Source organism: Pan troglodytes, chromosome 3, assembly GCF_028858775.2.
Source record: "Pan troglodytes isolate AG18354 chromosome 3, NHGRI_mPanTro3-v2.0_pri, whole genome shotgun sequence".
Lineage (NCBI taxonomy): Eukaryota > Metazoa > Chordata > Mammalia > Primates > Hominidae > Pan > Pan troglodytes.
The window spans coordinates 113,978,104-113,991,856 of NC_072401.2; the positions used below are offsets into that span (position 1 = coordinate 113,978,104).

Here is a 13,753-nt window from a genome sequence, read left to right on the forward strand (position 1 = left end):
ATGCAGGGACTTAAAATCTAGATTATGGGTTGATAGGTGCAGCAAACCGCCACAGCACATGTTGAAACAAACCTGCACATTCTGCACACGTATATCCCAGAACTTAAAATGTAAAAAAAAGTATAAAACAATTTTTTAAAGTACATCTGTTAAAAAAAAAAAGACGCTCTCTATATACCCTGAAACTCTTAAAAATTTTGGTTGTGTGTTTGTACTGTAGCCTTCAAGAGCTGACTTACACTTGATCACAGAGCATTTCTGAAAATATTTCTCACTGTGAAAAATATCATTTTTAAAAAGAAAAGAAACACCCAAGGACAACCTCATACAATCCAAAGACCAACTGTTCATACTCACAGTTGCCTAGATAGCAGAATTGTATTTGTTCAGCATTTTGCTTAGTTTTGCAGGAAAAAGAAAGCAATTTCGATTTGTACTCAGCTTTGCGAAGGCATAACTAATGCCAAATATCCTTAGCTGTACTCTTCTAGCACTCTTTTAACTTAAATAAATTCAAGAGGCACTTGTGTGGTCTAAAAGATTGTCCAGATGAAACGAGGCTGAAATGTTCTGTGAAGGGGGAGGGGAGTGAGTGAATAGCATCAGCCAGGATGGTGACCGAGGGCCGCTCCTGTCCATTGCATGAACTGTCCTAAGGGGTCAAACTGTTCATCTTCAGCCCTTCTTTCAGTGCAGAATCCTACTTTAAGAGAACAAAAGCTCAAAGCAGACAGTTTTCAAGAAATGGGAGCACAATGATTTAAACTCATCCCCAAGCCTCAGAAAGAATGGGAGCTGAGTGCGTGTAGTGAGAGACAAGTGGAGTAAGGGGAGGGGTGAGAGGGTGGGGATCTTTAGAAAGTCTTTGTTGCTTCTAAGAAGCTTGAACTTTGAGACGACCCAAAAGCCCTAAAGTTTAGGGTAGGTGTTGCTGTGGAGCCATAGGCTACATTCCCTCCACACTTCGACCTCACAAGTTGCGAAAGAGGACAAATGGTCGCCGCGCTAGTCCCTTGCTGTTGCAGGTGACTGTCGGGGGCGCGAAAGAGGGCGCCCTTCCCTGAGAGGACAAAAGCCAAGGTTTGGCTATCCAGCGAGCCTGTCCCCCAATTCAGTAAACCACCGTTGGCCAAAGGAGATGGCGTGTCTACCCTCTGCTAAAATAACAAGATGAAGTACCTGACAAGGGGGCTTTGTAACCCAAATCCTAATCCTCCGAGTGAGTTCTCAGAAAGATGGAAAGATGGCGGGAAAAAGTTGGTAAATCCTAAACATCTTTTACATCAACGGTCTCTAGTTCTTCGCTGCAGGCTAGAAACGCAGCTTCCAGAGCAGGAGAGCCTGGTATGGAAACAATTAGCTTTCTCCGCAGAGCACCCCTTGCAACGCTAGGATTCGTTATTGATAGTGGTGAGCGCTGGGAATGAGTGTGAATTCGGAGTTTCTGACGGTCCCCTATCCGGGAGCCAAGGAAGCCAAGGAGAAAACAATGTAAATTCGCCCCGATCCCCAGTTACTGCATCCCACATGGTATTCTCGGTCTCCCCCACGTTTTCCCCTTGAATCCTGTCCGGGGAGGATTCGGCTTGAACCTAGCCCTGGAGAGGTCCCGGCCAGGTCACTGAACTGCGCTTCACTGCGCCAGCCCCTCCCCTTCAGTATTTTCATCGCGTCCGAGGAATCGGCATCCACCAGAGCAGACAGAAGGCAGGGAAGATCATCCCCCAGGCCCCAAGCCCCACTCTAGAGACCCTGGCCCCAAGCCCGCACGACGTGCCCTGGTGCCTCCAAGCCAAACATTCCGGGATTCGGCTTGACACACAAGGTCAGTCAGCTTGCTAGCGCGGAATCGGCCCCGCAGGTGCTAGGAGGCTCACTTTCTTCTTCGCAGACGCTATACCCTGTCCCCACCTGCTCTGGGGAAGGCAAAGCTCCGCAGACTTCTTATCCCTGAGGCAACCCGCTACCCAAATGTCCCTCTTCTTTCCCAAGAAGGAAAGAAATTACCGTAGGAGATTTTGCCAATCCATGCCAGCTTTCTGATTGTTTTCTTCAGGTAAGGGGAAAAGAACAGCCAGCGCGTGAATGGAGAGCTGGGGGCCCACTAGGGAGAGAACCTCTTCCCCACCCTTCTGTGCCTGCAAAAAGGGACATTGGCTATCCAGGGGAAAGTGCAAGAAAGAGAGCACTAATCGCTGAACCAGGAGACAAACACGATTACCAGCTCCGAGCCTTGAGTCAGAAAGTCTCATAGACTTTAAGATGTTAATCCCCAGCATAATCCTTCCTTTGGCGTGTAGGAATAGTGCAGCCACAAGAGTTGTTTTGTTATTTATATTGGCGTTTAATAAAACTCAGCCAGTGGTGAATGGGCTGCCCACTCTCCAATGGTAATTAATTCCCTATTTCAGTGACCCAATTGTCCTGGGACAGAGCGGTGGGCCCGTCCCAGTGCCCCGATCCCCCTTTGTGCGGATACACTGCCCTCGTGCTTCAACAGCTATGGAAACTCATTCTTTTGATGTCATTCAAGGAGTTTTCCTTGGGCATCTTCTAAACTTCAAGGACCCTTTTCTTTCTGCGTTTCATGAAAAGCAGTGCGAGCTTGACCACCTCTGTAGAATTTAATGATTTGGTGAAAGGGCCCTTTGGGATTTGTGTAAGGAGTTAGACAGAGAGAAAGGAAATTTGGCAGCCTGCTCCCTCGCAGGGACCGTCCCGAACCTGGAAAACACAGAACTTTGAGAAATGGATAAAGATCTTGAAAGCTGATTTTCCCTCTCCTTTCCCCACTAAGGAAAAAAAAATACCCAAAACAAAACAAAACAAAACTTAATTCACTTCTGGAAATAAATGTATCGTTTATTGTTGCTGATACAAATTAAAAGGGTGTTGTTGAGGTAAATAAGTTCGAATCTTTAGCAGAGACTCTTCCTTAATCTGTACCTTTTGGGAAAAGGATATCAGTTTATTACTTTAATTGATTCATTGAATCATTTCTCCTTCCTACATTCAAACTGCACTTAATGAACACCCAGTGTATGTCAAACACTGTACTAGGCCCAGGAAACACCGACGCACAAGACGCACATTCCTACCCCCACAGAGCTTACATTCAAAAGGTATTAAAAATCGTTTTAGGGGTCGGGCACGCGGTGGCTCATGCCTGTAATCCCAGCGCGTTGGGAGGCCGAGATCGCTTGAGCTCAGGAGTTTGAGACCAGCCTAGGCAACAGGGCAAATCTCCGTCTCAAAAAAAAAAAAAAAAAAAAAAAAAAATTAGCCAGGCTTGGTGGTACGTGCCTGTAATCCCAGCTACTCGGGAGGCTGAGGTGGGAGAATCACTTGAGCCCGGAAACGGGAGGTTGCAATGAGACGAGATCGCACCACTGCACTCCAGCCTGGGCAACAGAGTGAGACCGCGTCTACAAAAAAAAATTGTTTTATATATCAGAAAAGGATACGTGTATGTAACAATAAAACAGTGTAATGCAATAGTGTTGGGAGACGGGGGTATGGTTTATTTTCAGGGATCTAAAGATATACTTTAGAATCTAAAACATTGGGGGTCGACACTTATTGCTGATTTATCCATTCTTTCTTTCCCCCCGAAGTATTTCTCGAGCGCCTACCGAGTGCCAGGCGCCTAGCGAGGCGCAGCGTTAGCACCAGGCGCGAACCAGACAGCTGTGGCCTGCCTGGTAGAAACGACCCTGCGATAACGCAGTTGCTAGTACAGCTCTCGGCGGAGGAGCCAGGGCCGGGTCTCCAGGCCGGGAGGGGGCGGCCGCGGTGCGCCCGGGCAGCGCTCCCTGCGCAAGTAGTTCTTCTATGTCTTTACACGCACTTCCAAAAAAACTTCGCAAGTCACAGAAACAATTCAGAATTCAACTAAGAAAATACAGAGTGAACCATATGGCCTGGGTGGCTCGAGTCGGCTGCATTTTCCTCCAGACAAAGAAGGGATTGAGGGTTGAAGGAAAGGAGAAAAAAAACCAACTTTCCGGCTGATGAAGCTGTTGTCTGGAGGCAATGATCCCAAATCTGAAGGCTTTATTCCGGCTCCGACGGAGACGTGATATGTCATATGATTAGCATCTTTCATATTTACAAGAGTGGTATGGGCTGCCAGTCTTGAGAGAAAGGCGAGAGAAAGAAGGGGGCATATGCTGAAATGGATTTAGCATTTGAAAGAGAGAAAGGAGATCGGATAAATACACTTAAACGAGGATTTAGTTTTACTCCTGTTGAGTTCTAATAGATTGTTGATTGAGATTTTAGGGGCCTGGAACCGAGGTGTCAGCAGTAATTTAAAGAAGGTATTCAGTCCGCCAGCGTCTCTTTTCTCCGTTTCCCCCTTCCACCCCTCCCACCCCTCCCTCATTTACGCCTTCAAGCAGTATGGGGGCGGAGAAGACTTTTAAAACAAAACACAAAACAAGATCTTTTGCGAGAGCGGTGTCCGAGGGAGCCGGAGCGCTGACGGGTGTGCAGGAGGCGCCCCCTACAGCCTGCTGCCCCTCTCGGGGTTACACTCCCTTCCTGCCGCACCTGAGCGTTTTCAGGACGCGCTCTGGTCCTGGAGGGCCGGGCCCGCCCGAGGGCAGCCGATTCACCGCGGGCGCGCTGCGAAGTCGGGGCGCCCCCTGGTGGGGCACGGAGGTCGAGGGGGTATCCTGAGAGCACCGCGGGGCTTCGGGGCCGCGGGGAAGCTCCCAAGACAGCCGGCCACCGGGGGACAGTGGATTTGGGGTCTCCTCGAAGTCGGTCCGGGGACGCCCTCTGGGAAGCTTCACCTGCGGCTCAGGTTACAAACGCACAGTGCCCAGCCACGTCCTCACATGCAGTTTCAAAAGCCGAAAGAAACAAACACAAAACACCTCCCCTAGGGTTCTGATAGTTGCCAAGTTTAAGAACAACCGGATTTAAGCCCCACGGGTTTCGTTTTCTTTTGTTTTGAGGATTTAGCAAATCAGCTAGAAGTGACGCCAAGACCCAATAGGCTGGGGAAAAGGACTTGGTCTCCAGGCTCAAAAGGACTCAGATGCACTGAGTGGGTACAGACTTTGTGTATTATATCATGTCTGTACAGATGTTTTCTTTACGCACCCAGAGCCACGTTCAGATTCATTCTCCAGACTGCTTGTCGTTCCCCCAGTACATTTTAATTATCATCCGAATTGGTATTTGATGTTCATTTTTAGCTAGATGTCCCGAGTGTAAAATGTTGGGCGGGGACAGAGAGGCGTTCAGCATCATTTGCCTTAGGCCTTAGTTCATGGGTCCAGACACCCAAACTTCTATTTCCGCTCGCCATTTTCATCTGTTTCCCACTTGACTTTACTTGTCCTTAACTTCGTCAACAAATTACTGTGCTTTCCCAAGGATCTAAGGTAACTTAAGGACTTACCATTTTACCACTTTACCTGTTAATTGGAACGAATTTAAGTTGCCCACATTTATCAACAGTAGAGACTAATAATAAATTATACAATAGTTTACTACAAAATTTTGGTAGTAAATATATTTACATATAATTGCTACAATAACAAAATGTCATGCAGACATTAAAATTATATTTCTGATGGATATTTAATTTTTTAATCTCATAATGTTTAGTATGACCCCAGTTTATAGATATTTGTATCTAAATGATTGGACAGACATATAAGCTCATACATCCTAGAGTGAAAAATATATTCATAGTGGTTTTTTTTCCATTGAGTAGTGGTAAGTTAAGTTTTTATCTCTGTGTTTTCTAGGTAAATACTGGAACATTCATAATCAGAAGTTGTTATTTTTTAAAATGCCAGCCTTCTGGAGAATGCCTTTTCTTTTGTAGTCTCTGTCAAACATTGGAAGGAAATTTCAGTTCAGAGATGTCTGAAGTGGGGTAAGTTATATCGTAGAACTCATCCACAGTTAAAATTAAGGCCCCAGGAGTTGAGCCATTTGCACTGACATGGGATACTGTAATTTTAAGACAAACGTTTAAAACTCATTCTTGAACTATCAATGGAAACACTGTTGTAGAGAAGAGGAACATACATTGCAATTTCAGTATTCTTGTTAAATCAAAATTCCCGGGGCTGGACAGAGAAAGGAAAGCTCCTCAATGCTGGATCACATAACTTTTCAGAGAGATGAGACCTCATCATAGGGTTCTGGTGGATTTCTAAAGAAATACTTGTTTTTTTTTGTTTGTTTGTTTTTGTTTTTTGAGACAGGGTCTTGCTCTGTCACCCAGGCTGGAGTGCAGTGGCATCATCCCACTCAATGCAACTTCCTCCCAGGTTCAAGCGATTCTCCCACCTCAGCCTCCAGAGTAGCTGTAACTACAGACAGCACCACCACAGCCTGCTAATTTTTGTATTTTTAGTAGAGACGGGGTTTCACCATGTTGTCCGGGCTGGACTCGAACTCTTGGGCTCAAGTGATCTGTCTGCTTCAGCTTCCCAAAGTGCTGGGATTACAGGCATGATCCTCTGTGCCCAGCCAGATTAAAAAAAAAAAAAAGTCTCAAAGTAATACATTCCTTTATTTAATAACACTTGCCAGCAGGAAATTCTTTGTGTCTAATCTTTCTTAAATGTGTTTCTTCTTGACCTGCCCTCAGCCATAATTAAAAACTTTCCTTTTTCATTTTGTGCTTGGAAATATAGCATCTATGGCTACTGTTTTAAAAATAATCAGGATTCAGAAAATACTTGATTCTGAGTTTTGCTTTCCTATGTTGTTAGGCTTTTGGCTTTCTCTGTGACAGAAGCCATCTTTACCCTGAAGGACACAACTGTGGGTTTCTATTTAACTGCATTTTTATAGCACCAGTCACCACGCTGAAACTATGTTGTATTATTGTTGGGTGCATGAGACAGCAGGACTGAGAATAAGAGAAAGGAAAGGATTTGCAAGAGGATAATGGCATTCTTCTCAGCAAATTCTCTTTTTCTCCAGGGTTTTTATTTTTGAGGATTTGAGGCTTCATTTTCTCTTGAAGGAAGAAAAAGATTAATCTCACAATATAATAATGTACAGAAAAATCAAGATACCTTTCTAAGGCTATATGGTAAAAGTCTACTAAGAAATTTTGTAAAAACAAAATAGACTAGAAATAAAAAATAAAACTCTATGTCAATATTAACCGAAACCCAAACCCTATTAATATCCTAAGTAGAAGACAGCTTTCACCTTGTTTTGTTTCTTTTTCAAATTTCCCAGCTGGGGAGATTCTAATATGCCACTAAAAGGTGGAGAAAATTATAATTTTATTATCTGCATGAATTTGGTGGGTTCTTTATTTGAGACAGGGTCTCGCTTCTGTCATGCAGGCTGGAGTGCAATGGCATGATCACGGCTCACTCACTGCAGCCTCGACTTCCCTGGCTCAGGTGATCCTCTCTCCTTAGCCTCTTGAGTAGCTGGGACTACAGGAGTGTGCCACCATGCCCGGCTAATTTTTGTATTTTTTGCAGAGACGGGGTCTTGCCATGCTGTCCAAGCTGGTCTCAAACTCGTGAGCTCAAGAGATCTGTCCACCTCAGCCTCCCAAAGTGTTGGGATTACAGGCATGAGCCATCACACCCGGCCTAGTCTTATTCTTATACTTCAAATAATTTGAGTTACGTTGGATTTGAGACCAACAATATTCTCAGAAAACAAATGATCAGAGGTTTAAGGAAATTGTATTAGGTTTCAGCGTGTTGTTTCTTAAGATAAATTTCTGGCCACCCAAAAAGTCACATGGTATTTTGATTTCTTCTCTGAGTCTTCCTTTGGCTCTCAGTGTCTTATAAAATTGGCATCAAGAATGTTGTGTTTCCAGCTGGGCATAGTGGCTCATGCCTACAATCTTAGCACTTTGGGAGGCAGAAGCAGGAAGATTAATTGAATCCAAGAGTTCCTGGATGCACTGAACCAGATGGTGCAACTGCACTATGGCCTGAGCAACACAGAGGGACTGTCTCTGAAAAAGGAGTAGTGCCTCATTGAAATAAAAGCCTTTTCCGGCCGGGTGCAGTGGCTCACACCTGTAATCCCAGCACTTTGGGAGGCTGAGGCAGGTGGATCACTTGAGGTCAGGAGTTTGAGACCTGCCTGGCCAACATGGTGAAACCCCATCTCTACTGAAAATACAAAAATTAGCTGGATGTAGTGGCTCTTGCCTGTAATCCCAGCTACTCGGGGGGCTGAGGCAGGAGGATCTCTTGAACCCGGAAGGTGGCCAGGTTGCAGTGAGCCAAGATCATGCCACTGCACTCCAGCTGGGTGGCAGAGTGAGACTCCATCTCAAAAATAAATTAAAAGCCTTTTCCTTCCCTCTCATCCCAAAAATTCAAAGTGCTTTTTTCTCCCTAATAAAATAGAGGTGAAATAAACCACATAGAATTTTTAAAGTAATAATAAGAAACATATGGATACAGCCTCCTAAGAATTCAGTAGTAATCTCTTGGTCCCAAGAATTTGGCCAAGAAAGAATATCTAGATAGTTATTTCAGTCACAACTTGCTGGCATTGGAATTTCTCTTTAATTTGATATTTAAGAAGATATGTATCTGCAGAACACAAAGTGATTTTTCTTTACTCGCCCAGGTAATTTAATCAGTGTGGAGAACCAAGTTAAAAGTTAGGTCAAGATAGCATTCACAGAGATGAAGACCGTCACTTTTTCCTCCTCCTCCTTATTGGACAGTGTATAGTCTATGGCTATGGCAAGGCTGTGTCAGTGCTCTTGACAAGAGTGTTCTTGACAAAGTTATCCTCTAAAGGAATGATTTCTTTTGCAGTTTTTTCTCTACTTAGTCTTTCTCCATATTTTTAGGTTGCATTGGGTGACCAAAGGATTCAGTGTTTTTCTGGAGCACTTTTTTAGATGTTTATTTGCAGCTTATACCTTTTGAAAATTTGGAGGATATAGGGACTGCTTCTTGAAGAGGGGAAGCAAACCTACAATGAGCCAGGCACTGTACCACCTGCCAACCTTGAATATATTATTTAATTTTGTTTTCACACAAATCCCAATGAGGACATTATTGTCATTACCATTTTCACAAATGAGGAAACTTGCCTAAGATCACCCAGATCACAACTGCAGTCTAGGCCTGTCACACTGTATACCCAGACTTGACAATTTCAGGCTTGTGCCCTTTCCTTGAGGAATGTGTTGACCCTTCTGAAAGGGAAAAGATTCCCTGTGGCCTCATCAGTGCAGACAGTGCTATTGTTATTATAAGGTTATCTAAAGATGGACAAATATAAATCTTACTATAAACTCCTTGTTTTTATCTCTTATATAACCATGACAACCACAAAATTTATAAATATAAGTACAACTATAAAGCCAATTCTATCCAAATTAACATCAACTTGACAGGATAGATGTCATATATTTTTTTAAATCACCTGAAGACACAACACAAATTTCATATAACTTGCCACTGTGAAGTTTCAAGTTTGGATGCCTTTAGTATGGCACCAGGTATATTGTGTGATATGCCTACCACTCCCCATCCACCTTTTTTGATACACCAAGAAATCTTTGTACAGTGTTATTTGGCTATCATTAAGTGTTGACTAATAATGTACATAGTAAGTTGCCATTTTTTTCTTATTGGCTGTTAAAGCACTCCGCGGAGCCAACATGATCAGAAACATAAATGTAAACAGGGCACTAAAATCTCACATTATTAGTGAGCCCAGAGAATCTCTATGTCCCCATAGATGCCTGTTCTTAGATTCATAAACTCCACACCAGAGTTGGGACCTACCCCATGAACTGACGATGGGAACACCACCTCCTGAGATCTTCAAGACATGCAATGAGGTAGATATATCCCAACAAGATTGAATGGGAATGTCTTTAATGTGACACTGCTACAGAAAAGACAGCCAGTGGTGCTCAACTAGCCATTTTCTCCTTTTTTATATAGTAGTTAGATCCCCATTTTTAGCTGGGCATGTGGCTGCCTAAGATAAAGACTACATTTCTCACTTTCCTTGCAGCTAGGAGAGGTCAGTGCAACCCAATTTTAGCCAATGAGATGCAAACAGAAGTGGCACATGCAATTTCATGTCCTTAAGGGTAGGGGCATGCCCTCCTCCCTTGCTTTTCCTTTACCCTGCTGCTGAGAATATGGATATGATATATGGATCTCCATCTTGGGTCGTGAGAAGAGGGGGACAGCCTGGAGATGGTGGAGCAGCGACACCATATCAGTTCTACATTGTTTACTTCCCAACTTATTTGCATGGGAGAAATAAACTTCTACTTGTTGAGGCCATTGTTATTTTGAGTTTTCTATCATTCACAACTCAATCTAACAAGCTCCAAACTCCCAAACCAATGAAAAATAACAGAGAGGGCCGGCCGCGGGGCTCACGCCTGTAATCCCAGCGCTTTGGAAGGCCGAGATGGGCGGATCACGAGGTCAGGAGATCGAGACCATCCTGGCTAACACAGTGGAACCCCTTCTCTACTAAAAAAAAATACAAAAAATTAGCCAGGCGTGCTGGCGGGCGCCTGTAGTCCCAGCTAATCGGGAGGCTGAGGCAGGAGAATGGAGTGAACCCGGGAGGTGGAGCTTGCAGTGAGCCGAGATCGCGCCACTGCACTCCAGCCTGGGCGACAGAGCAAGACTCCGTCTCAAAAGAAAAAAAGAAAGAAAGAAAGAAAAATAACAGAGAGAAGGAACTCCTTTTGGTCTCTCTCTTAACATTACCTTGATTCCTAGATAGTCAAAGGTAGCAATCTTGGTAATAGAAGAAAGTAAACTAGTGAACATCTTATGTGGTCTTCATGGCAGACTCAGTGGTCAGCAGAAACCTGATGACAGCAGAGTGGTCCAGCTTGTTTCTCCTGGGGGCGTTCTTCCGAGGATATTTGGGCTGCCTCCAGAATCGCAGTGTCTTGGGCCGCCGCAAGGTGGGTGACGTACGGATCTTCTGTTTTTTGTTTTTTGTGTGTTTTTTTTTTGTGGCCGTGGACACCCTTCAACCCTGTCTTTTGGCCTTCAAAGACTTCGCCAAAAGGAGGGGCGGGAGCTTCCTTCGGCTTTAGGTGGGGCAGGAGCTTCCTTCTTCGCATTCGGTACCATCTTGTGAAAAAGGTATACGAAGTTTTAACACAGGTAAAAGTAGTCTCTGGAGAGAGTGGATTAATGGTTACCTTGGGGAGGAGAGACTGACTCACCCCAAAGGGGCCCAAGGGAACTTTGCGGGTAATGGAAATGTTCTCGATTGTGATGGTGGTTACAAAGGTGTACATACATTTGTCAAAATTCATCAAGATGTACACTTAAATTACGCATATTTTATGTACTTCAATGCAAGTAGTTTTTAAAAAACAAAAACATATTTCTTAGGATAAATGACCTTGAAGTCAGTGGTTCTGACACAGGTAGACCAATGATCACATATTGAGAAACAATATTATAGGTGATGAGCTGCAATAAAAAAATTCTAATGTGATCATATTTGCAATGTTAGAAAAATCATTCTGGTGGGAAGAGTGACTGAAGACAATGAGTTGAAGAGCTTAGGGACATATAACTTCTGGGCATATGGGACATGTGAGATCAGTTATCATAAATGTGTTGTGGCACCCATCTGCACATTAGAATAATTTCCTCTAGAACACCCAGAAACCCAGGTGTAAGGAAATGGAAAAGGATGTTTGAATAAATCCAGAGTTTTATTAGCTGGAAAAAAAAACTGCAGCAAGCCACTAATTTGCCAAGGCAGTTGAGAGTGCTTAAGCAGGATGGTGTCTGGACAGAAAGGAAAAGATAAGGGAACTGATAGAATGTCAGAATAGTAACGAGTCAGGAAATGAGAGCTCATGAAGCCAGAAAGTGTGTGTAGAAGTGAGGGAGAGGTCGTGGTCAGCAGCATGTTGGAGTAATTTAGGGTGATGATAAATCTCAGATGACTTTTTTTTTAAGTATAGACAACATGGAATGAGCTCTAAGATAGATATTGTTCAGTGAAAAAAGCAAGGTATGCAACACTTTTTATATAGTAGTCTACCATGTAAAAGGGGGAGACCAGGCTGGGTACAGTGGCTCATGCCTGTAATCCCAGCACTTTGGGACACCAAGGCAGGAGGCTTGCTTAAGGCCACAAGTTCAGGCCTAGCCTGGGCAACATAGTGAGGTCTCTTCTCTACAAAAAGCCTATAGTGAGCTATGTTTGTGCCACTGCACTGCATCCTGGATGACAAAATAAAGCCCCATCTTTAAAAAAAAAAAGTGGGACCTAGCATACTCACACCTATAATCCCAGCATTTATGATGCTGAGGCAAGAGAATCTCTTGAGCCTCAGCAAGGGCAACACAGTCATACCCCGTCTTAACAAAAAAATACAAAAAAAAAAAAAAAAAAAAAAATTAGCCTGGCATGCACTTGTCATCCTAGCTACTGGGAAGGCTAAGTTGGGAGGATCACTTGAGGCTAGGAGGTTGAGGCTGTAGTGAGCTAAGATCATGCCACTGCACTCCAGCCTGAGGGACAGAGCAAGACCCTGTATCTAAAAAATAAAAAACAAAATAAATTAAAAAAATAAAAGCTGGTGGCTGGGGAGATATTTATATGCATTTACCTATATGTTAGTAAGATATTTCTGCAAGGAAACACAGGGATCTTATAACATTGGTTGATTCTGAGGAGGAAACCTGGGAGGCTGGAGGACACAGAGCAGGGGAGACTTTTTGCTGTATTCCCTTTTGTTCCTCTTGAATATCAAACCATGGGAATGTTATCATCTATTCAAAAGTATATAAGTAGAATTAAACAAAAATAAGGGGAAAGAGAATGGATGTGCCATAATGAATAAAAACAGAAAACACAATGAGGTATTCATGCTTCAAGCATATAAATTAGGCACTGACCAGGCATGGTGACTCATGCCTTAATCCCAGCACTTTGGGAGGCCAACATGGGCAGATCACTTGAGCCCAGGAGTTTGATTGCACCACTGCACTCCAACCAGGGTGACAGAGACACTGTCTCAAAGAAAAAATAAGGCATACATGTGAGCACATACTAGAAGGTAAGAAATAAACCCAGTTTGATTGTTTTAAAATATTTAAAAGTATGCAAAACACAAAAGAAAACAGATCATCTGGACATAATAGTTTTTTTTTTGTTTTTTTTGTTTTTTTTAAACAGTCTCACTCTGGCTGGCGCCCAGGCTGGGGTGCAGTGGTGCAATCTCAGCTCCCAAAAGCCTCCACTTCCTGAGCTCAAGTGATCCTCCCACCTCAGCCTCCTGAATAGCTGGGACTACAGGTGCAGGCCACCACGTCTGGCTAATTTTTTTTTTTTTTTTGAGATGGAGTCTCACTCTGTCCACCTAGGCTGGAGTGCAGTGGTGCAGTCTTGGCTCACTGCAACCTTCACCTCCTGAGTTCAAGTGATTCTCCTGCCTCAGCCTCCTGAGTAGCTAGAACTACAAGCACACACCACCACAGACAGCTAATTTTTGTATTTTTAGTAGAGACAGGGTTTCACCATGTTGGCCAGGCTGGTCTTGAACTCCTGAGCTCAAGTGATCTGCCCACCTTGGCTTCCCAAAGTGCTGGGATTACACACATGAGCCACCATGCCCTGCCCATTCTAGATTTTTATAACATTCAATAGTTAAGCACTTACTGAGCACCTACTGTACTGGTGCTGATCCCAAATTATAAATGCAAAACATGATTCTGAAGAGCCATTGTCACTAAAGTTATGTATGTGGTTCCTTTACCAATATGTTGAC

The 13,753-nt window shown here is 43.8% G+C and overlaps 1 protein-coding gene across 1 annotated transcript; it reads left to right on the forward strand.

Moving 5' to 3' along the window:
- Positions 1-1,170: 1,170 nt before the first annotated feature.
- Positions 1,171-12,347, forward strand: LOC134809767 (uncharacterized). Its single transcript, XM_063808472.1, has 4 exons — positions 1,171-1,344; positions 1,597-1,825; positions 5,843-5,893; positions 10,800-12,347. The coding sequence occupies exons 1-4, from the start codon at positions 1,171-1,173 to the stop codon at positions 11,051-11,053; spliced, it is 708 nt and encodes a 235-aa protein (XP_063664542.1). The 3' UTR covers positions 11,054-12,347.
- Positions 12,348-13,753: the final 1,406 nt, after the last annotated feature.

What these genes read in the sequence shown, in the direction of transcription:
- LOC134809767 (XM_063808472.1), top strand. Translation starts at nt 1,171, where the DNA reads ATGAAGTACCTGACAAGGGGGCTTTGTAACCCAAATCCTAATCCTCCG. An exon ending in TTCCAGAGCAGGAGAGCCTG is followed by an intron (nt 1,345 to 1,596) that starts GTATGGAAACAA and finishes GCTTGAACCTAG; the next exon opens with CCCTGGAGAGGTCCCGGCCA. An exon ending in TCAGAGATGTCTGAAGTGGG is followed by an intron (nt 5,894 to 10,799) that starts GTAAGTTATATC and finishes TCTTCATGGCAG; the next exon opens with ACTCAGTGGTCAGCAGAAAC.